We start from the raw sequence: 24,586 nt of genomic DNA, 5'->3' as shown, positions 1-24,586 counted from the left end.
AGAAATGCCTTTCTTTTCGTAATGGTATGGCCATATTCCTGGTGGACTGATGTAATGCACTCTTTGATTGTATACCTTATGGATGCTTCGAGGTGCGGAATAAGTACAAGAGATATCAAGTCAATATCCAAGTTGAAGTGATTACCGTTGAATGTGTCCATTTCGCATGTGTGGGTGGGAATATATTTACCCACTTTCCACATACCTGTCTTCTTCTTGGTCGCACGCAACATCCAATTACATGGCCAAAACCACCTGCGGCAAACAACCTTGTATACCATCGAACTTGACTCCCATACCTGCATCTCACGACACTCTTTTATGTTGTGCATTTTACAAGCCCTGCTTAAGCGTGCTTTATCAGGAAAAAGCATCCTCTTTGCAAGCACTGTTGGTCTAGACTCATCCCACATTGTTGTCCGGAGTTCATCAAAATCCCTTGTGAGAGCTTCCACATCCGGCACAGTTGGCAAGTTATCAATGTAAGGAATCTCCCTTGAATGAAACGACACTCCGGACTCGTACACTCTTCGTCTAGGTGAGTCTCTCTTCAAATCAGGTCCTTCCTCCTCATCCTGTTCATCACCATCCTCATGAAAAAAGGGTGTCTTGTCTCCAGATTCATCGGCATTGTTATCGTGATCACTGTTTTGTTCCTCACTCTATGCATCTGCCAGATCACGATGTAATACGTCGTTTTCCGTCAATTGAGTGAGTACAGGTGGTTCAACTTGCTCGTTTTTACTACACAACCAACAAAAATATAAGCTACTGAATTAATAAATGATATCCATATGGTTTTATATCACTTCACTTACAAGTCGTAATGTGATGAAATTCCATGATGGACGTTTTCAATTAGGTGATGACTACCGGATGGGCCACTTGTAAAATTCATATCCGGCCGGTACCCCTATTAAATATATGAGCGTTAATACAAATTCAAGTACGCCAAAAATATACATAATTAACACAAATGAAAATTAAAGCTTACCACTCGTCTTGTGAATTATGGAAAGCAGGGTATAAATTATTTTCTCGTTGCTCATTCGCCGCCGGTGATAAGTTTAAATCAATGAAAACTCTTTCATCCGGAACCTGTCCGGCAAAAACTGCTCCAAAATAACCACCCGATGACTGAGGGTTATCTCTGCTACGCACAACCTCGTTTTTGGGAACGTCTTCGACCTTCACGTACATCTCCAACATTGTGATTACAAGAAATTCCCGACATTCGTCCGGAGTCCTCAAAAAATCACTCAAAGTTTCATCATCGTCGATGTTAAACTCCGAGTAAAAAACAACCCCTTGCGGAGTGACGGAATACGGATATCTTCCGGTTACTTTAACTATAACTGAACGTTTCCTCACACTCAGTTTTTTGCATAATAACGATATCAATTTATCGTACTTTATTGTAAGTGGCAGTTTAACATGACACTGAGCAGGTAAACTGTAGCCCACAGAATTATTCTCCATCACAACCTCACCCCCCTCCCCAATATAATGAAACTCTTATTCTACGCTCTTCAGACATAATGAAAAATTGTTGGAGAATTTAAGAACAATAAACGTTTCAACAAGAGTTAACAAATTTTTTTTGGATGAATTTCTATACAATCCTAACCTCTTTATATAGGAAATGGCTAGCCGGATTTTTTTTATATGTATAGCGCCAAAAACGTTGGCACTATACGCTTTTGAATTATTGAAGTCCGAAATTATTGGTGGGGCCAGGAAAATCTATTATAGCGCCACAATACCTGGCGCTATACATTAACAGTAACAGAACCATTAATGTATAGCGCCAGGTATTGTGGCGCTATACCTGGCCATGTCAGCTTTTACAGTATAACGCCACAATACTTGGCGCTATACATTAACGATTCCGTTACTGTTAATGTATAGCAGGTATTGTGGCGCTATAATAGATTTGTACCTTTTTTTTAACACCTATTTGTGCAGTTTGAGTAAAAAAAATCACATTTTGGTTCTGGACTCTATTTCTTGCGGGGACAAGTTGGCATGGCCAGTCCAATAGTCCATTCCCTCAACTCCTTCTCGAAGGCAAAAAAAGGAAGAAAAGTCGGAATAATTTTCTTTATTTGGAAATAGAAAAAGGTAGCAGCTGTGCAGGAAGTGCGAACAAGTTCTCCCTTGCGACTTTCCCTCTCTCTGTTTCCATTCTCAATCGGCGCACTTTCCCCAAACCCTTTTCTCTTTGATCTTCATTTATTCTTCAGTTCAAAACCTTTCTTCTCATCGTATTTACTTCTATATTCTGTAAGATCTACTTTATCGCCACCATCCACACACCGTCACACACACACACGCACGTATTAACAGTATTGAATTTTCTCCTAAATTTCTTTTTTTAATTGATTTAACAGCTTTAATACACCAAATCTACGATGCTGGGCGTTTTAAGGCGCAAAGCTTCTGCTTCGGTACAATTCCTCATTTAGCCTTTTTTTTCTTTTTAGTTTGCATACTTTGTATTGGACTTTAAGATGAGTAAAATTAATATAACGAAATTTGTTCTTTTATTGGATAGTGTTTAGGGGAAAATCTGCATGTGATTCGCACTGCAGCTTCTACATCAAGAATTCCCTCTGCCGCATCAGAAAAGGTAATGACTTTGATTTTCTGTGTATAGGAGGTCAATTTTATGTTAACACAATTATTTTGCACATTTACGTCCGAGCTGTGACTTTTGGTCAGTTTTAAGATAAATACATTATTGAGCAGGGGTGGAGGTAGCGTTAATGTTATGGGTTCATCCAAACCCACTAGCTTTGGCCTCGAACCTTGTATATGTAAGTTCACTAGATAAGTACAAATAATAAATTCTTTCAGACGTATGTAAATCAAATGGACTGGTAGAATTGCTAACTTGAACCGTAAAGTTCAAATCCTGGATCTGCCTATGTTATTGAGCTATTAGGTTAAAGTATAGTGTATCTTGGTTAATGAAATGAAAGCAGTCTTTTGTCTTGAATATGAGGTTATTCGAGCAGGGAGTAGTGTTCATCAAATTGCCGTTTCCCTTTAATTTAGTAATTTTGAAGGTTGTTGTGCTAATTAGGCATATTTTGTGTCGAATTGTATGATATCCAGTCCGTGGATCTCACCTACTGTTTATTACCATGTTTTTTTTTTTTGCGATTTCTCCTTATACACTGGGATGTGCCAAAATTTATGCTTTGATTGCTTTTGAAAGACTATGTTCTGAATTAGTTAGGTCTTAGAATTCATGATATAATATTTGAAATAAACTATCTGATAGTTATCCAGACTCTTATCTTTTTTGTCCTCTAATTGGGGGATGTTAGTTGTCTTTTTTTATTTGGAGACTCTGCTCTTTTATGTTTTGTCTTCATATGCTTTGTTTTTTTTCGAGATTTTAGGCATAACATACTTCACACATGTCAACAGATAATACTTATTCCTAGACAATGTGGTCGTGCTCGGAATTTCAGTCACCGTGTTTTACCTGGTAATTGTGCTGGCTCAATCACAAATTTCAACATATTCATTTCACATTGCGATGGTTATTAACTCCTAAATTTCGATACAGGATACTCAACGAACTTGAGGCCAGAAAGGTTAGTGATCAGTTTCATTACTAGTACACTTTCTGTTTTTGTGTAAAGGTGTATAGCATGAAAAGATGCACCATACTCTTACCCCGATTAGCCTTTGCATTTTGCCCTCCTCGTAGGACACCCTGCTTTAGTTCAATATTTGGAGGTGAAACCAACTGTTGTTTTTTATATTTGCATATCTTAGGCTCCTGGTTAAGTATTGCTATTAGACATACGGCTTGGTCACTATTTTTCGTCATTATGCTTTACGGGAAGAAGAGACATTTTTGGCAGCTGGCTTTGTCCCTTCTTGTACTTGAATGAGAAATTAAGAGCCAAAGCAGTGCGAGAAAGATAGTATGTTCGTTTATGCAAGAGAGATAAAGGTCTACATGTTTCTATACATGATATATAAGTGAAACACCACCCATTCCCAAATTATATGATACAATTCAGCTGCCTATAAATTAATGAATCGAATGACTTACATTAACATTCAAATTGTGGTTAGAAGAGTATATTATGATTGTTGAAGATTGATAAGGAGATCATCACATCATGATCTAGATTTGCATCTTAATGAAAGTGAATTTGATACTTGTAAAAGGTGTGAATTATTTTTTGTGCCAGAAACTTTTTGGGACATCCATAGGTGGAACTTTGTCATACAAACTAAGGATAGGGGAGATTTATGATCGTAGATCTGATAAAATAAGAAAAAAGATCTGATAAGTTCATATGCTCAAAGAAGTCTTTGTACCCCCAAAAAGGTGGATCTTAAAGAATTAAACTAATCTGCTTGTTTTTTCTTCTTATGTGTATGCATGTGTACATATATTAAATATATTTTCAGCAGTGACCTACCTATATCAATAACACATCCCTGACCACAAAAATGGATTAGTTTAGTTTTGGCATCCGACAATCTCATTTCTCATCTCATTTTTCTTTTATAGTCTTAAGGTCATTTTTGAATTGTAGTGTGAAGAAAGAAAAAACAAAATAAATCACTAGTAATTAGTTTCTCAGTAAAAGCTCCACCTTATGCAGTAAAATAACTTAAATCATATTTATCTTTTATCTCATTTTCTTCACCAACTGTATAACCAGAGATGAGATAATGCGCCTTTATGTGTGCGGTTTAGTGTTGCCACCAATATCTAGTCAAGATTAATCCTTTCTTTCTTATGTTGCACCCTGTTCTGTTTGTTGGCTTTAATTGGTGGATGTTAGTGAGTAAAGAATAAGAGAGTTGATGATTTTGGTACATTCTGCTGCTTCTTCCACTTTTCTTTTTCCCCACTTTTCTGGCGGTCCATTTGAATTATATCATTTTCTGCAGGGGAGCTGTGGCCAATCATCACTCAAGTCTCACGCTACAGATTTGCAGCAGGCCTTTTTGTTCAAATAGTGGTATATCTGCTTTATTAGTGATTAACCTTGTCTTGAATCTTGATACATGTGAACCTATTCATGCATCTACTAATCTCCAACATGTAACTATTGAAAATGTCATTTGGTCCATTCTGTTTTCAATGGTTTACCACGGTTCCGTCCTTTCTATTCATTAGTGCCGGACGCTATTGATGATAGGGCTGGAAAATGCTAGCTATTAATTTGCCTATTGTATCTTCTCTAGTTTTTGACACATTGTTAAAATATCTTTTTAGAGAACATACCCTTTTTTTCCGTTTTCTGTTTGTTGAGATCCTATATAGATACTAATTGAATTTTGTCGGTTCTTTTGTTGTTTTCCATTGTGATCGTTGCCATTTAACATGTTAGTTATGGTAATATCAAATTCCTATCTGGGAGTGGAAGATTAATTTGCAATTATCCGTCCAAACTCCAAAGATACTGTGCTAGTTACTTGGAATGGTGTGAAATTAAGTACTCATTGGAAATTTACAATTGATTTATACTCCATATATTGTGTAGTAATGGATTGGTTGGATGTTTACTCTTATTCATCTTCTTGTTTCCGTTTCTAGTCTTCTTCTCAGTGCCATCCTTTTCCTTCTGTTGGACTTGGTTGTGATTAAGTATGGTTACACAAGAACATTAAAACTTTATCCCTGTTATTTTCATTATTAGTACATCAATTCGGCCATTGAATATCTTGAAGTGTGGTAATCTAAACTGGAGGAATCAGCTGTACTTATACTGCAACAATGGAGTCTGATGACGACTACCAGTGCCATGACTAGCAAGTTCATTATAGAGACATTTTTAACCTATGTATTCTGTGCATGATATGCTTTCTCTCAATTATAGTGATGAAATTGCTATTCATCACTTGTTTTCATTGTTATGTACATGAGTTACAATATTGGATATCCTACGATGTGTCAACCATTAAAGTGGAGTTGAATCATGACTATCAGTGAGATGGCTGAGAATTTTATTATAGTTAAGAGAATGTTTAAATTGCCATTTCCTTGTGCGCTTATTTGTCTCTGCAGACTGCAATGTGGCGATGCAATTACTAACATTTTGTGTTTTTGTTTTGCCTCATCTGTATTTCTGCCAAAGGCGATCTGGTTGATGCTGTTGTTCCTTTTATGGGCGAATCCATAAGTGACGGCACACTGGCTAAATTCCTGAAGAGTATGTTTTTTGTTATTTTGTCCACGATGATATTCTTTGAGGCACAACACTTGGTTTCTTTCGTCTCTCATTCTTTTTAATAATTTCTTTCATGTCTCATTCTTTTTAATCAGATCCCGGTGACAGAGTAGAAGTTGACGAGCCTATTGCTCAGATTGAAACCGATAAGGTATTTGGTTTGGAACATGTTTAACTAATTTTAATCAATCTTGTTATGGATTTCCGTGGAGGTTAATGGCTTACATGTCATCTATACTTGACAGGTGACAATTGATGTTACTAGTCCTGAAGCCGGTGTAATCCAAAAGGTAGAATATTAACACCAGTACTCCTCGTTTTGTTCCTCGGGTTTATTATACCTTTCTTATTTTGATATAAATGGATTCTGCATCTGCTTTTGAACATTTACAGTTTGTAGCTAAGGAAGGAGACACTGTGGAACCAGGCTATAAGGTTGCTATTATTTCAAAATCTGGTGAGGGTGTAGAAAGTGTAGATCATGTTGCTCCATCTGAGAAGCCATCTGAAAAAGAAGCTCCGAAGCCACCTTCTGCTGTTGAAGAGAAAAAAGAGGAAGAGATGAAACCTAAAGTTGAGACAACTCCTGTCAAGGAGAAGTCTAAGGAAACTTCACCACCTCCTCCTAAGCGCTCTGCTACAGAACCCCAACTTCCCCCTAAAGAGCGGGAAAGACGAGTGAGTCCCTTAAACTTTTGAAAGCTTATTGTCACGACCCGTGTTATTAAAATCCATGCCTTGTAGCTTAAAGAACTATGTGTAAGCAAGGCGTTATCACTTTGGTAGCAAAACTTTACGCTTCTGGAAAGTGTGTTCTTCAAATGATGATGCCAAAGTGAATCCAACCAGAAGCGGTTAAATATTTGAATCTCAACTTTGAGGAGTCGGGTTAATATTAGCATTATTGTATATTGGATGCTAAATCAGTTATTTTAATTATATCATAGTACTAGATTCATATGTGATCGGTATTTTCTAATCTTTCTGTAAATTGTGTGCTTCACTTCAAAGAAGCATGCACTTCACTTCTCCCTTTTCTTTTCAAGTCTTGTGGACTTTGTCACTTTTTCCACTTTTCGTTTTAAGAAGCACTATTCACGACATTATTTATTTGAGCATTTGTCGCAATTGCTATGTAGCAACATCTGAATCTTCTTTGATGATAGGTTCCCATGACGAGGCTCAGGAAAAGAGTTGCTACCCGCTTGAAAGATTCTCAGAACACATTTGCATTGTTGACTACATTCAATGAAGTTGATATGTAAGTTTGGATTGTAATTTTGATAAACAATTAATGAGTGTCTTTGTCGTATGTTATATGCTTAATCCTAGTGCTATCAGAAAGATAGAAGTCCTCTGATACCATGATAAGAAGTCCTCTGATACCATGATCTATGTTACATGGATTCATCAATGGGTGCATATTCAGTATGTGTGTGGAAGCATCCGGTTCCGGCATGCTAATGTTTGCCAACGTCTAATGTATTTTGAAGAATCCACGCGAAATACCCACACCCATGTTACACCCGTTCGACATGGGTACATCAAGGAACATGAAGGATCCTTGTAACGCGGTCCCTTTGATGACTAAAATTGGTTTAGTTGCCTTCCAAATAATAGTACTTATCTTTCTTTTTGATGAATTTTTCAGATAGCAAGTGACCTTTGAGGTTATAACTTTAGTTTCTTTCTCAAGTTGATATCCTGGATGCAAATTTGTTTCTGTTCTAATCCATTAGAGGTGTACGAGGCATTGTCATAGCCCATGAAGTGTTTGTTAGGCACCATTGTATTAGTTGTATTCATTTTCTCCAATCTTGGTTGTTGCAGGACAAATTTGATGAAGCTCCGATCTGATTACAAAGATGCATTTGTTGAAAAGCACGGAGTGAAGTTAGGACTGATGTCTGGATTTGTGAAAGTATGAGAAGCATCAATGTCAATACTTTTTCTTTTTACATATTGGTTGACAAATTCTGACGAAAAACATCTATTACTTGTCCCAACAAAAAAACTCTGACGAAAAGGATTATACGAAATTTCAGGCAGCAGTTAGTGCACTCCAGAATCAACCTATAGTTAATGCAGTTATTGATGGCGATGATATCATATATCGGGACTATGTAGACATCAGTATAGCTGTTGGTACCCCAAAGGTAGGCCCACCCTTCCCTTGCCTCGATATTTTGAATATTATAGACAGTTCATGGAAAATCTGTAATCTGATTTCTCAATCTTGTCCTTCTATCTGCTTTTGGGAATCTACTCTTTTGAGTTTATTGTCAATGTTTTCCAACTTTCTTTTTTCAAATTAATAGGGTCTGGTCGTCCCTGTTCTCCGCAATGCTGAGAAGATGAATTTTGCTGAGATAGAGAAGACAATAAACGGACTCGCTAAGAAGGCAACTAATGGGACCATCTCAATTGATGAAATGGCTGGAGGGTCATTCACAATATCCAATGGTGGTGTGTATGGAAGTCTTCTAAGTACCCCTATCATAAATCCTCCTCAGGTATGTGTCCTTGTTGAGACATAGAAGGGTAGCAATTTCTCGTGGAGTGATCTCACCATTTAAGTTTGTTGCTTGATTTTGTAGTCGGCTATTTTGGGAATGCACTCAATTGTGAATCGCCCAATGGTTGTTGGAGGCAACGTTGTGTCAAGACCAATGATGTACATTGCGCTGACATATGACCATAGGCTGATTGATGGAAGAGAGGCAGTGTACTTTCTGAGAAGGATTAAAGATGTGGTTGAAGATCCACGTCGCCTACTCCTTGATGTTTGAAGATATACAACCATCTCTGGCTTTTGATTGACTGTTCATGGTATACCTGAGTGCACACTCAAGCTTAAAACCAGAATAAACATGACAATGTCACAGTTTTGGAGGCCTTGAACATTGTTTTTTCCCCTGATTATTTAATATGCTGCAACCATCTATACTTGAGATGTGCAAATAGAGCTATGTTGCAATTCAATCTTTCCCTTCCCTGATTCACTTTTTCCACAACTCTTTACTTTTGACATGATGCTGAAAAAGGATTATTTCTTGTTTATATTTCACCAACTTGAACTGTTTTTATACATTTCAGTTTCATGTTATGCAGTTGCTCCTGTCCTCTGGATTTGTGGCAATACCTTTCGTAGAACTGCACGGGTAGCCCAATTGGATTCACACCTGTGTTTTTAGATACCGTGGCCTCTATTTTCCGGATACATCTCTTGACCTAATTAGAGTACTGCGTTCTTTCAGTACTGTGGTTAGTCCCATAATCATGTCCCATAATCTGTCATGCATTATTGCTATAAAATATAAAAAGGTTGTCTTGCTCTTGATGTAATTGTGTCTCTCTTGTCATTCCTCCTAATTGCATGTGAGAAGGAATGGAAGAGTTTACAAGATATGGAGACATTAGGAATCTTATGCAGGTTGGATGCACATGGCCTTCAATGCTTAAAGGCTCGGTATAAAGCTTTGTGGTCTTTCTTTTGCAGATAGCAGGGATCAAATTAAGAGGACAAATTCCCTAGTCTTGTTTGCTTCTGAAGCGACTAAGATGTATATTCCCTTAGAGCCACGTTGTCTTGTTTTGATCTGTCAATTTTTGAATCAACTAACCCTTTTGACTGAACCTTAATATTATTATTATTTTTTTAATAAAGGAAAGAAGGCTCGTAAGTTATCCCAAAAAGAATATCAAGTTTATAAACAGTCAGACGAACGGCTAGTGCCACCTTTTTTTTTTTTGGTATCGAAGAAATCATAAGCCGCAGGGATAGATTCCTTCGTTTTCGTTGGTAGGGCTAGAGAAGGGAATAACAATTGGGTAAAATTTTCATGTGGCGCCTAATTTTGTGCTATCCATTGAATTGGGCGAATTGCAGCAATAGCCCCTTTAAAGCCCGATATTTAAATATACCCACAATTTACAATGTATTTAAAGATTAGCTAATGCACCCAAGCTTCAAGACTAAGTATCCTAAATTTGGAAATTCAGGACTTAGTGTCCTGAATTTTTGAGCTGTTAATTTGAAATTCAGGACTAAGTGTCCTGAATTGCTGAACTAATTTAAAATTCAGGACATAAGATTCGAATTCAGGACACAATTTTCGAACTTTGGGACATGATGTCCTGAAGTTTGAATTTTGAGGTTTAAACTCTAGGACGTTGTGTCCTGAAGTTTTAGCGAAATTGGCTAATCTTTAAATACATTGTAAAGTGTAGATATATTTAAAAAAACATGCTTAAAAGTGGCTACTTGGTGTCATTTCCACCATTGAATTTGTACTCATTTTCTAAAAAAGTTTAAGCGATACCCAATTTTTTGGTAAATACAGATACATACATTTTTCCCTTCTTCTTTGTTGTTGCTTTCTTCTTTTTTGTGCTTAGAGTTTTTTCTTCTTCTTAGTTGCAAAATGAGTTTGTTAAATTTATTGTTGTTGTTGTTTTGACAATTTGATAATTGAGGTTTGTTCTTTATAATATTTAAAAGTCATGTTTCAAATTTGAGTTCATTTGGAGTAGATTTAGGTGTTGAATCGTGTGTTGAATAGTAAAAATTCGAAGAACAAGTTTATGTTTCAGAACTTAAGATTCAAATTTCTGAAGTTGCATGTGAAAGATAGAAGAATTTCAGATTTAATTTATGAAGTTGCATTGAAGATATTAGACTCAAATCCGAACCGGTACACTTTGCAAGAATATGTACAATGAAGGTATAAATTTTTAATTGCCCCAAAAGTGGGTACATATAAAAATGCCCCTGAAATTGGTGCAAACACTAAATTGTGTATTCGGCGTGTTTCGTATTGTTAAAGTGCCAAATGTAGGAGTGTCAAATTAGCATGATTTATGTTATCCCTTTATGTTACTCCCTCAAAATTTGACGAGTTGGAAGAGCCTGTTAATCGAGGGTGCATCATAATGGGTTAAACTCGACATTTAGGCTTGCGCTAAATTGAGCTGGAAGAGTCGAAACAAATTGATTCTTGATTCGTTATTTTGGGCTAAAATAGTTAAATCGTCTAAAATAAATATATGAATAAACAATAGAATATATAGAAAGAGAATTGTTTTTAATCTAATTGCACGAAGAAATTATTATAGAAGTAGTTCTAAGTTAAGCATGACCCACAATTTGACTCATATTTATTTGAACATATTTGGATACCATTATCAAGGAATGTGATAGGATGGATGATCTCTCCGCCTTTAATTAGGGTCTCGAGTTTGAGCCTAAAAATATAAAAACTACTCTTGTAAGGAGTTATTTCCTAATAAAACTTACACAAATGAATGCGTTTATTTAAAGGAAAAAAACATATTTCAATCCACAAGTTAAATCATAATCCATACTTTTACTTAATCTGTTTTGACTCGCCAGACCACCTCGTCCATTTGGCACCCCAACCAAATTTTGCACATAGGTTTTGTGTAAGGCAAAAAAAGGTTTCCATTTCCCATTGGATTTAAGGTTTCGATTCCGTAGTTGAAAGGGATCGAAGTATTTTGCAATTTGGGGCGGCAATCCAAACAAGAATTCCCCTTTGACGTGTTCACGGGTTCAATAAAAGAAGCCTCCATTTACGTGCCACCACACACATTCCTGAACCAAACTACAAGTAAATCAGTTGGAAACCACAAGCATTTTCCTTTGTTCTTTCCTACTTTTTAGTCCCTAAGCATTTTCCTTTGTTACTAGCACGCTTTTAGAGTTGAGTTAAATATTTTCCTTTACCTCACTAATAATTCATCACAACAACAACCAAAAGTTGTGTTTTTTGAACATTCAACGACAATATGATTCAACCGTTATTCGCACTTGTATTTTTTGAAGTGGCAGTGGTATTGATCCTCGTATTCCGAACCCCTTTAAGAAAACCTGTTTTGATGGCATTGGATAGATCAAAACAAGGGAGGGGACCTGTCATAGTAAAGAGTGCTGGTGGAACCTTATTTGTGGTTTTAGTCTCAATCTTGTTCAATGTCACTATTATTCAGAACCGTGCCACGGAATCTGGCACTGTCAATCCAACTGATCAAGTTCTATTGGCTAATCACCTCCTAGAAGCGTCACTCTTGGGTGAATCTCGTGTACCTCTACATCTTTTATGTTATAATTTCTGTCACATTATATTTGGCAGAAAAAGATCTATTTAAACTTTATAAATTAGCCGGATAGAGTTTTAACCATGGCTCATACATAATACATAACCAACATAATGCTTATACATAACACATCCATTACCTGATAAAACAAAAAAAAAAAGAATCTGTAAAAAATATTATCAACTGTAATGGAAACCCCCAAATCCAGAGCTTATGATCTTAAAGTTCCAACCCAATTACAACGATGCACTTCTTAGTACGTTTTCTTACTCCAATATTTTCTAAGAGTTTTTTTTTTTGTCTAATAGAAAATATAGAGAACTTCTAATATTTTTTTAGTAAAACAAATATTTTATTTAATATTAGTTTGAGATGAGTTAAAATAGAGATCCTGAAGATTTATATAACTGGCCCCAACTTACTTAGAATTGAGGCACGGAAGTAGTTTTTATGTTAATATCTTAATATATTTGGTATCTGACGTAGAATAATGTCTTTCTTTGTTCTGGTGTACATGCAGGATTTTCATTGTTTCTTGCATTGGTCATAGATAGACTTCACTACTATATAAAAGAGCTGCGTCTGCTAAGGAAGACTTTGGAGGCAGAAAAGAAAACAAAACAGAGCCGCGAGGTGGAAAATGTGACACCAAAAAGTCCGACCAAAAGTACATAGACATATGGAGGCTATATATCTAAGTTTTACCAACTATATTTTCTGTTTGTTTGATCTTTTAGGTCGTCTTTAACACGTATATTTGACATTTCCTGGTGCACGACGATGTTTTTTTTTTTCCTCCAATTATTTTAAAACTCCTTTGTATTCCTAAATGTCTGATGGTGATTTGTAATTTGTTTATTCCAAGAGTATACTGTTATTTAACTGCCACTCTTGTTGTCAAACTACCAGGAAATAGAAATGGAAAGGAACCATAAAGTTTCAATGACTTGCTTGTTTGAAAATTTTCAAAAAATAGAGCATGTAAAAAGTTTTGACAGTTTGCAAACTCTATTTATTGGAGTTGTTTTTGCAAAACAAGAAAAGTTAAAACTTTTTTTTTTTTTTTGTGAAGATTTCCGAACTCCATTACAAATTTTTTATTGCTATTTAGTGTTGGCAATATAGGCCTGAAAAAATATCTAGAAGAATCAATAGAGACATTTGTACCTTGTCAAAGTAAGGAACCATATCATATATGTTTGGACTAGATTCTATTTTGAGAAAGTCAAAAAAGCACCGTCTCGTTGTAAGGTTTTATATATTTGACCTTTCTCAACAGACTCCGTTGTTCCTCCTTTCAAATGATAATTATTTCCAAAACACGAAATGTGAATCAAACCCATGTTTGAATTGAAACTAAGTTTTTTAACTCTTTACAAAACGACAGTTCGCTGCAACTATCTGTTTATTTTACTAACTCGTTTCATTTGATGACATCAACATGCTACCGACTTTACAACAACAACAATGACGACCCAGTGTAATCCCACAAGTGGGGTCTGGGGAGGGTAATATGTACGCATACCTTACCCCTACCCCGAAGGGTAGAGAGACTGTTTTCAGGAGACCCTCGGCTCAAAAAAGCAATAGGAGATGATATATTAGTACCATAAAAATGCGTAATAAAAATAACAACAATATATAAGAGATATGAAATATGAAATACAGGATACGAAATACGAAATACGAAATAGATGGCTGGTATAGTACAACTAGAAGGTAAAGCCCTGCATCAATAGACGACCAATGACATTCCTAGTCTAACTCCTAACTGGATAGTCTCCCTCTATTGTGCTGTAGAAATATTCACACTCTCCCCTAACCTACAACCTTAATGCTCGACCTCCATAATTCCCTATCAAGGGCCATGTCCTCAGTAATCCTAAGTCGCGCCATGTCCTGTCTGATCACCTCTCCCCAATACTTCTTAGGTCTCCCTCTACCTCTCCGCGTGCCCACTACAGCCAGTCGCTCACACCTCCTCACCGGTGCATCAGTGCTCCTTCTCTGAATGTGCCCAAAACATGCTACCGACTTTATAACTTTATATTCATCTCCAGCTTGGGCAAGAGAAGTAAAATTTGAGGGCATCTGACATGAATTAATTTCCTTTTTCCAACTAAATCAGAATACATATTGGTTTCCGAAGAATTAAAACTGATTGACAACACAGGCATAGAGCATAAACCAACGTACTTTTTGTGGATGTGGTATAACATATTTGAACTTTCCCATTTAAACTATAGAATACATGACCCCTGTAGTGAAGAAACCAAAGTAGAAAATATAAATGAAGATATAACTATACACATAAACAAATCGGACACCAGAAAAGCTTAAATAGTACTTATACATTTGACAGATGCCAACTTAGAACAAAAGAAGACTACAGTGACAAAGTAAGCTACACGACACTTTCGCAGAGCAGGTTATTTTCCTGCTTTTTAAGACCCTCCCCTTGAACAAGTTCACGACTATTGAGGAACTTGATAGTAGATTGAAGATATTTGTTGTCAGAAACCAAAGACAGCTTGGCAGTTTCCACCAGCTTGGAGCAAATATCAGATGCTCCTTCACATGCCTGATTAACAAGTATTCTAGGATTAAAAAAGGGAACTTAGACTATTCAATTGCATCACACCTTTCAAACCTTCCAACTTTTTCACATCCATCAGATATAGGACGGATTTGAAAAAGATTTCTTTTTCTATTTGGTACTGTTATCAATTCGAATGTCTTGGTTATTAGGTGCAGATTCAGATACCAAACAGGACGTGAGGTCCTTCAGTCAATAATTTCAGAAAAAAACAATAAGAACTGTGACTTACTTCGAAAGAAGATGCAATAGCATTGCAAGCATCAAGTGAAAGATTTCCACTAGCGGCCTTCAAAGAGAGTGTTCAGAATTAGCTTAACAATGGTCCCCTTATTCTTTTTCCTCTCAAGCAAGAGCAAGTGATGAGCGAGATGTTACCTGGATTGGTTCTTGTAAAACAGTATCGATTAAGCTCTGAAGAATAACCGCAGAAAATGATAGAAGCTCTTGCATATATTGTTGATCACCATAGAACAAAGAGTCATTGCCCATAACCTGGATATGTGATAAATCAATATTGAGAGGTTAAATTCACTAGGACACTTAGGAAAGAAAGAGAAAAAAATGTAGATATCAAATCAGAGGAATGAAAAACTGGTAAGATATCTTAGGTGGTTCCATTTCTAGGACAATCTTTCTCAGGTTGTGTCCATCATTTAGTAACACACAATGCCAGAAAGTGCAAGCCTTTATGCCCACAACAATATTACAATGACCTTTTCTAAACGGAAAATATATATATTTATAACTTGCATTTCATTCCAGTAAACGAAATACCCAATGTATATTTCTCATTGCACCAGTAAATAAGATGGCCACATGGAGAATGGGCTACTATGCATAAATGTCAATACACATTTTTATACTCGTGCAGCATTCATCCCACACTGCTGTAAGGGCCACTCAAGATGTTGCTGGTAGATAGCCAAATACTATCTCAGTGAGAAAAATAAAAGAAGAGAAGACTGACTTGATATATACAAGACACTTATTTTTAGGTATCAAACACAACACACATGATAACTCTCCAATGTGAGATCCCTTAAGAACTTAGTATTAACATTCCAACTCAAACACTCAACATTCTGATAGTACCTCTCTAACAGAAAATCATTCTCCTTCCTTCCCCTGCTTGCCACCCTCTCATCAGCTAGCAAGGGATGGAATCTTACAATTATTCCTCGGACATCTTTACTTTTATGCTTTAGTTTGTATTGCTTGAAAGCAAACTAAAGATTTTAACACAAGAAACTTTTTTTTTTTTTTACATAAACACAATGGGAAGTTTGTGGCAACTAGAATGATGAAGCCTAAGTTCCTTGTGGCTTTCATTCAAAACTTTATCCTATCTACAACATAAATAAGAAACTGGCCTAAAATGATTTCGTTCTAGTGATAAACAATGAGAGAATAAACAGAAAATATGCAGTTTTGAAATATTTATTTGTTTGATGGATCAAAGTGTTTGTTAATAAGATACCAAGTTGGTGTCATACAACAGAATAAATAAATAAAATAATAAGAACATGTATTGAGCCTTTCAGCAAAACTACCAAATCATGCATACAAGACAGAGTTTCCTTTTTGTGCTAAAAATAGCGGGCAAAAGAGAACTCTAACCGCCTAACCAATTGATAAGAATCGACCTTGGGCCTAACTCAAACCCAAACCCAAACGCTAGCTTATGAGGTAAGGATTGACCAAGCCATATAAGGAGACCAAGGACCTCAAATCCCACCGATGTGGGACAACTCAACCCCCCCCCCCCCCGCCCAGACCTCTGGAGCGTGGACAACATAAATGGGGGCCCAACATCGGTAACAATAATTGGGATGGGCCTGACTCTGATACCATCATAAGAATGGACCTTGGGCCTAACTCAACCCCAAAAGCTAGCTTGTGAGGTGAGGATTGCCCAAGACCATATAAGAAGACCAAGATACCCATAACCCACCGATGTGGGATACAACTCAACACCAACTCTCGGCTCCTTCAGAAGTCCTCTTCTCTTTCTCTCTATACTTTAATCAATTATACCTACTTATTTCTCTCCGTATTATCCACACAAAAAATAAATAAAAAAACAGGAATCTGCCATTCTTCCATACCCTCTTTATAGCTCTGAACCTGCTAATCAACATTTCTGCCACAATTCTTAGGAAAAGCCCACTTGATATAAGCATAAAATATCAAAGCCTAAAGTTCCCCCAAAAAACAAAAGTACAATATAACCCGAGGCGGATCCAAGATTTGGAGGTTCTAGGTGCAACACTTTTGTGAACATAGACATGTTGCAATTTACATGTTCCAAATAGGGTATACATTTGGTTGGTTTGATCTACTTTGGGCGTCGGTTTGGGTTACTAGTCTATATATAGACAAACCAATCGAATGAGAAAATTTAATCATTTGCTAATGGACTTCTTTTTTAAAATTTAATTAGTTTGCTAATGGACTTCTATTCTAAAATTTTTAATTATGAACAAGAAACTTTAATATATTTTATGTTTAAAGAAAAAGGAGTAGAAAAAGTCAGCAAGAACTATTAATAAAATGAAAAAAATTGGAGGAACTAATAAAGAAAAAAAGAGTCAGCAACAATTAGAGAAAAAAAGAGTATAGTTAATAGATTTAATTATATTGATTTCCAGATAGACAAATTACAAATGAGCTGATGATCCTTAAAAAGTGGTTCACCTTTTTTCAGATGTTTGAAAATTTAAAAGAGAGGATCTAGAGAGTAAGGAGAAATCAACAATTTTATTTATTTTTAGCATCGCTAGATTGTAACCCTTGGATCTTGTCCTTAAGAGTTGGCACGATCGGAATGAACTGTTGGACAAAACTGGAGGAGAAGCTCCTGGAGCAAACAAAAAAGTTTTAAAAGTGTATTAGGCTGGAATCAAACTCCTGCCTCGTGGGCTGGTCATTTGGCCCTTCGCCAGTGGCACCTCACGCCCTTTTCTTAATCAGGGTGCGATTTCAGCATATTCATACTATTTCTTATATAAGTACACATACATATAGGGTTTCGACCGAGGTGTGCGGGTGCCGCTGCACCCCCTCCCTCCTTGGTGGATCTGCCCTTGAATGTAACACCAGGTGGTCAGTGTCATCTCCGAGTTGTTTGCATGTTAAACAACAGCTAATGATAATACATTTTTTCCATTGTAATGCCAAAACAACATCCTATACTGCATACAACATAGAAAACTCCATCATCCTTGAAGCTCGAGATCTACATAATGATTTCCAGACGAATGTTGCTTCTACCCATTCAACAGAAACAAAACATGGTAGCATGACATCACCGCGAAGTATTTACTAGACGACCCTTTCAGAATCTAACTATCATCCGCTCCGAACTGTGTGACTTTATAACCTCTGGAAGAGTGTTTTCACCTCTTCAATTCCCAGCCCTGTAAAGGTCCTGTAAGAATACATCTCAACTCAACTGAGGCGCACCACTTTATGGACCTCTGCTAAAATGACTTTTTACTCGTAATAGAAAATAAATTTGGGAAGCCTTCTTTCACTGTGGTGTCACCACACCATATATCAAGGCAGAACCATATTCAGTATACATTTCCCATCTAGAATCCAATGAACTTTGAAAAGATCAAATTCCCTTTTATAATTCGTTTCCACATGCTTGTCGTTACACATAGTTGTCACCTCCTTAACATCCATATTAGTCACATCCATACTTCACCTAAATCACCTTCTTCCCATAGCATTCTCTTCACATGTGAATATCCATAACCATTTTCCATACAAAGAGCCCGCTCATCCTGAATGAAGTGAATCATTTCATTCAACCTATCTCATTTCTTAATCAGCTGACTTTAGAAGGAATATAATTTCTTCCTACTTCACTATAGTTGATGCATTGCACAGTAGTGACACCTATCCCTTGGTTCAGAATTCATCTCTAGTTATCACTAATGTAAATGTCAGATGAGGCTGCACTATCATGCTCTATGTCACTGCTGCCCTTATGAATGATATTCCCAAGAAGGAGAATAACCATCTTATCTGCTAAGCTGGATAACAGGATATCAATGTGCTTGACTTTAGATACCTTATAGACCTGAGCATAAGAACTAGATACTGAGATGATGATGCAATGCATCATTATGGAAAACTTCCTTGTCCAATATATTCTATATATTGCTCCAGATCTCACTATATACAAGAGTAAGGCCTAATTATAGCACCAGGTAGTTCATCTCTATAAATCATCTTTAATTGCTTTAGCACAAATGATATCCTTTTACAAGCTTAACCACATACTAACAGATTCCTTGCATGAAATACTATATATCTGAAAATTGATGTAATGTATAACCAAAATTCTTAGATATGAAACAACAGGAATACCTCATCATGTATTGAATGGTACAGGAGATTATTCTGTGATAATGCAGCAAATGTTAAGATGAGTGCACATAACACCTTCACCTTCATACTTGGCAGCATCCTGTAACACAACAATAGAACATTAATAGAGAATGGAATGCAAATGCAATAAAATAAAAGAAGAAATAAGGTTGTCTCACCATGACAAGGAGCTGAGGATGGAAAACATGTTCCTGGGGATGCTAGTGACTCCTCGTTCTATGTCACCTAGAATGAGAATCCAGGACATAAGGCAATATTGTAAAGCTCATTGGCAAGATAGTGTGATCTTCATTCTAAGATTTTTGACATCTAATATCGGAGCAAATTTGTATGTTTAACATTTTGCTTACATTGGTTAGAAAGATGTTACCAACAGGGTGGAGTCGATTTACTTCTCCACAAAATTCAGGCAGAGAATCAGTTTATGCTTTATCGAAATAACAGAAATCAGTTTATACAGTTCTTTGGACAAAGTTCCTGGGCCTTAAAGCACAATTAAAATATTTGTTCTCAATGCCAAATTAACACCCAAATTGTAGGAAATTGGATACCAACTGTGGCCAATCTTATGCAAGTGCTTATAAAGATGAGCAACAGGAACACGCTTCATCTCAAAGGGTTCCAATAATTCCACGATTAGCAACATAATTTCTGCAAAAAAAGGACTTTATATGATTGCAATAATCTTCGTCACAACAAAACCTCTATATTTGATTTCTGCTGAGTTACCTAAAGACATTTCATGATCCAACTCCGCAACTGTTTGCTTCTCCATCACTTCGTTTTAGTCACCCCTCCGATCTAGTAGTAGTCTCTCGATTGCACTGTCTTGGAAGCTAGAAGCTTTTATTTATCCCCACCAATCCTATCACCTTATAAAAGAAGGTTCTAGATAAATTCTGGCAGCCCTACCAAACAGGGAGAAATAGTCCTAGTAGCTGGAGGTTATGTAAGAGAACTCTTTCTACTTTTACTTTCTCAGGTTCCCTTTCGTTCCAGTTAAGAATGTTGTACCATTCAAGACGCAATGGCGTTGGCTGACATTATCTTTGATTATTTGACTATTCTTCAAGCAGCTTTTGAATAACCACTTTTTCCTATATGTGTCCCACTTTATTTTGAGCATTTTAGCCCATGCCTATTGGGATACTGGAAAATGTCAGACTTGACTCAAGTTTTTGTAATTAGTGCATATTTTGTCCGCTACGCTACATCCATATGCAGTTTGTTCACGTAATTCTTCACATTATAGGTGCACCAGGTGGCCATTCCAACCAGTTGATATTACTATGTCTTACTTCCAGCATGCTGTCCTAACTCCTAAGTTCCAAGATCACAAGATACAGAAGCATTACAAAGGACAAATAAAATAGAACTGAAGAGGAACAGATTAAAAAACCTGGAATCATAACAATAAGACTGCAAAATTTGCATAATACTGATTGAAACCCATCAATGTCCTTGGGCATCCTTGAGCCTGCAGATAATGTTATTGCAATTCAATAGTTTACCAAAGAAAACCATCATAAAACTGGGATTTGCGAGAAAGGGTGGAATGTCTTAAATTTGGTTGCTTCTTGATACAACAACATGCATAAACGCCTCTTAAAATTTCAGACAAAGGAGGCTCTACAACAGATGCAAAAGACACATGAATTTGAGTATTTGATCAGGTCTTTTGTCAAAGATATACGGGGGTCAAACATGAAAAATTCTTGGAGAACTGAGGTAAGTGGCAACAATCACATGTGCTTCACGCAATTGTTGCACATTGCTACTGCTCTAACACGGAAATAAATCAGAACTTTGCCTTCTCTTTTCCTCTTTATAATCTTGTCCTTATCATATTCATTAACATTATCTCCAAAAGTTCAAAAAGCAAACCCATATCCCATACCCTATTGACTCAAAAACTCAAAGACAAAGGCGAGCCATGGAGCATCTGCCAAAACCTCTAAGCTGCACATATCATTAACCATTTGGTGCAAGTATAATGTAATATAAATTGTGAATAGAGGCAAGCAAACACTTTACCCACCCTCCTGGAAGGGGTAATCATGACGCTTTTAACTGATCATGAGCAGAATGCAATTTTGCAAAATGACACAAGCTTGACATCGTTGCTGTTTTAAATAATATACCGAGATGCTTAATTATCGATTGCCGATGTTACGATAGTAAGCTTTCTACTAATAGAAAGTGCGAATAAACTGCATTACCTTTTATATTATATACTTGGTCTCTTATTACATGTATCATAATGGATATTCCAGGCAATTGGTGATATAAACTTCCTCGGGATTAAGAGAGAAATTTTACTCCAAAACCACTTTCAGAAAAGTGATAAATTTTCAGAATAGGGAGAGGAATAAAGAGGGCACTGAAAGAAACCATCTAGTATTGTGCTTGCATATATACAACTTTGAGTTGACTACTAATATGCACCGAGCCATCTGGAGAAAAATTCATAGACAAACCTTCCAATAAGTCAACATTATTCAAGCACCTCAATGCTGAATCTACAAGTCCATCTGAGGGAGAAACTAAACCAGCCATTAATGCAACCTGAAGAGACAGAAAAAGATAGGTGCATCTAAATTATCAGCAGTGCAAAATAAGAATAAGGAAAGAGTTAATGTTACCTCAGCAGTTTCCAAGTAGAGGTTTAACTGTTTCAGATGAGATGGGATAGATGGTATTGTAACTTCACTGCATGCTATACAAGATTTGACAAAAATGACACAGCTAATGTCGTTCCTTCTTGATTTAATCGCCAGTAAATTGCTCGAATGAACAACAGTCTCCTGAAAAAAGCAGAAGATACCAGAGGTGTCACTCATCAAATTACGTAAGATGCATGCCGCGCTCAAACCTTTCTACTATGTCCAAATTTCATCACCATGCTAACTTGAAAGGCAACCTTGGGAGCTTGGTAGCAATATTAAAAGGAAACAACAACAAAAACTACACCTCAATCCCAAGTTAGTTTAGGTCAGCTCTAGGAATCCTCACTATTTATGTCATTCCTAGCCACTACAGTCCAGTATTCAATAATTTATGTTTTGGAACCCTAGAAATTCTTTATATTTATTACTCACATACAACTCCCTAGCGAAAATAATGACTCCAAAAATCATTGTACCTAAAATCAGCATACCGATATGACTAAGCCTTAATCCTAACTATTCCTTTTGTTCCATTCTATGTGAAACTCTTTCCTTTTTAATCCGTTTCAAAAAGAATGACGCCTTTCTAAATTGAAAATTTTTAACTTTAAACTTCCTGTTTTACCTTAATGAAATGCACTTACAACCTCCATGTTGGTAAACAAGAGTTCAACTTTCGTTTACATATTAAAGCATTTATTATGGCCACCGTGGCATGATTATGGAGAAGCGTTTCTTTCCCTTCCTTTCATCAAAAATAAAATAAAAATAAGATAGAGAAACTTTTGTTTGCATACCCATGGTTCAATTTTTCCCAACTATAATCAAAGCTTTATTGCCTTTCTGGTGTATCTGAAGGGAGAGAAATAGAGAAGTTATGAAAGGACCTCAAAGAATCTCAGCTATGTTGAAACTCCATCCCTCCAAAAGCATTTGTTTCCTGTGCACTGCACTTCCCTTAATAATAGTACTGCTTTAGCAGCAGTTCTAATAAGCTTGATCTTTTCTTTAGCTATATATCATACTTCAATTCCCTAACACTAATCTGAATTCTACTTGACATGCATATCATAAGAATTGGTAAACAACTGAACGTTACCGGTCAAGATAATATCGGACAACACTTTTCATGCTTCTATGGAGGAAGACTTCATAGCAGTGTGAGAAAATACTCCATCACACTAGAGTACTTACAATATATAGGGCGAAACAGGTTAGGCAGAAGGCAATGTGGCATAAGATCACTTTCTCATTCACCACATCCAGCAATAGGCACATCAATATGCGCGCATACACACACGAGGAGAGGAACTATAGTTAAGGTCATTCAGGTGAATTGGAAAGAATAATTCTCTTCAGAAAGGCATAATAACCTCATACAACCAACTGACAGGGATAAAAAAAACTGGAGAACAAAAAGTATAATTCGAGGATATTGTCAACCTCTACAAAGTGACATCACATTCATATTACAGAAACATAAAAAGAATTCACATAACCAATAACAATCCCCTATGCATAATTCATGGAAGCAGAAAATTAGCAAGATTTTTACTGTAACCCATTAAGACATCTTTGCAAATTGTGGAAAACAATAACCTTGACTTCGCTCATACTTCCAAAAGCTCCACGGCACTGAACCAAAAAAGCTAAGTGGCGTTCACATTCGGAACCATAATCAACCTGAATATTATGACCAGGAAACTTGTTAGAACATGTACAGAACTAATGTGCGGTACTTGGCATCTCCTGACCTACTATCAAGAAAAATGAAGTGATATGCAAACAATATGTCATTACCATGTGTATAAAGCGAGATATTAAATGTGCTGAACGATTGTTCTCCTTGTCCTTAATATTTGAGAGATCTATGCTATCATGCAAGGACCTTGAAACTTCGAAAAGGAATTGAATGGTTGTAGGATCTCGTACAAAAGTATTCCTAATGGAGAAAAGAAAAGAGAGGATAAATAACAATTTTATTTCCATGAGAGGAACTGACAATTTTTTTTTTTTTGATGAAGCAAAAAGGTATCATTAAAGAGCATCAGGAAGATGCTAAGCAAACGAGTTACAGAATAGAGTTAGCTCCAGTACATGAGTGTAGTAACTGACAATTTGTTTTCCGAAAAGTTCTCTTCTAAAAATAGAAGCAAATTTAAACGTGCCCTAGAAAGTAGGTGACAATTCGGGACAGTCCCAGAAAAAGGTGTACTTTACAATACATATGAATAAACATCATAGGCAACAATAGAGAGCAAAAACAGAAAACACCCTCTATCCATCATAAGAAATATTAGGAATAGAAAGGAGAAATGAAGAATGGTTTCAGCATCAACATGTTGACCTAGATACTAATATCTAAAGTCTAAAGTCATGTTCCATCTGCTCTCTAAAACATAACTCTCTATAAAATCTTTTTAAACAATCTTTTTTCTTCTATTTTCGTCTAATAATTTCTTAGAAAATTTGCTGAAAATAGATCATTAGAGGTCCATATAGATAGAAAATCAAGAACATATGAATTGGGAGAAGAAATAGAGACTGTACAAATTCAAATTTCATTGCAGCTCGCTTTGGATCTTCTTCAGAAAGCA

The 24,586-nt window shown here is 36.3% G+C and overlaps 3 protein-coding genes across 10 annotated transcripts in view; 2 read left to right on the top strand and 1 right to left on the bottom strand.

Annotated features, from left to right (window-relative positions):
- The first annotated feature begins 2,031 nt into the window (after positions 1-2,031).
- LOC107800735 (dihydrolipoyllysine-residue succinyltransferase component of 2-oxoglutarate dehydrogenase complex 1, mitochondrial) lies at positions 2,032-9,315 on the top strand. 3 transcript variants are annotated; one of them, XM_075219861.1, is made up of 15 exons: positions 2,032-2,121; positions 2,391-2,447; positions 2,555-2,629; positions 3,436-3,496; positions 3,578-3,605; positions 4,927-4,997; positions 6,117-6,191; positions 6,305-6,360; positions 6,455-6,499; positions 6,603-6,887; positions 7,376-7,470; positions 8,040-8,130; positions 8,255-8,365; positions 8,528-8,722; positions 8,807-9,315. In XM_075219861.1, exons 2-15 carry the CDS (start codon positions 2,412-2,414, stop codon positions 8,996-8,998), a joined length of 1,416 nt encoding a protein of 471 aa, XP_075075962.1. In that variant the 5' UTR covers positions 2,032-2,121; positions 2,391-2,411; the 3' UTR covers positions 8,999-9,315. The 3 variants fall into 3 exon arrangements, with proteins under 3 accessions (XP_075075962.1, XP_016479453.1, XP_016479446.1); XM_016623967.2 differs by having other exon boundaries at positions 2,049-2,139; XM_016623960.2 differs by having other exon boundaries at positions 2,050-2,283.
- Positions 9,316-12,107: 2,792 nt separating this feature from the next.
- Positions 12,108-13,001, top strand: LOC107800727 (uncharacterized). The gene is made up of 2 exons (XM_016623952.2): positions 12,108-12,300; positions 12,847-13,001. Exons 1-2 carry the CDS (start codon positions 12,108-12,110, stop codon positions 12,999-13,001), a joined length of 348 nt encoding a protein of 115 aa, XP_016479438.2.
- Positions 13,002-14,504: 1,503 nt separating this feature from the next.
- The window catches only part of LOC107766028 (uncharacterized), a 52,241-nt gene continuing 42,159 nt past the window's right edge, over positions 14,505-24,586 (bottom strand). For 4 of the 6 annotated variants that reach the window (XM_075219856.1, XM_075219859.1, XM_075219858.1 and 1 more), the window contains 10 exons: positions 23,790-23,931; positions 23,589-23,672; positions 21,966-22,127; positions 21,801-21,888; positions 20,723-20,800; positions 19,482-19,548; positions 19,303-19,402; positions 15,301-15,417; positions 15,155-15,211; positions 14,505-14,907 (listed from right to left, as the gene is read on the bottom strand). In XM_075219856.1, coding sequence (XP_075075957.1) covers positions 14,731-14,907; positions 15,155-15,211; positions 15,301-15,417; positions 19,303-19,402; positions 19,482-19,548; positions 20,723-20,800; positions 21,801-21,888; positions 21,966-22,127; positions 23,589-23,672; positions 23,790-23,931 — 1,072 coding nt within the window. In that variant the 3' untranslated portion in view covers positions 14,505-14,730. Of the gene's footprint in view, positions 14,908-15,154; positions 15,212-15,300; positions 15,418-19,302; positions 19,403-19,481; positions 19,975-20,052; positions 20,196-20,722; positions 20,801-21,800; positions 21,889-21,965; positions 22,128-23,588; positions 23,673-23,789; positions 23,932-24,586 lie in introns of those variants that run through there. The other 2 variants (XR_012694329.1, XR_012694330.1) reach the window with 2 other exon arrangements.

Source organism: Nicotiana tabacum, chromosome 8, assembly GCF_000715075.1.
Source record: "Nicotiana tabacum cultivar K326 chromosome 8, ASM71507v2, whole genome shotgun sequence".
In the NCBI taxonomy this organism is placed as follows: Eukaryota; Viridiplantae; Streptophyta; class Magnoliopsida; order Solanales; family Solanaceae; genus Nicotiana; species Nicotiana tabacum.
The sequence above is the reverse complement of the archived record's forward strand: the minus strand, read 5'-3'. Positions and strand labels throughout refer to the sequence as shown.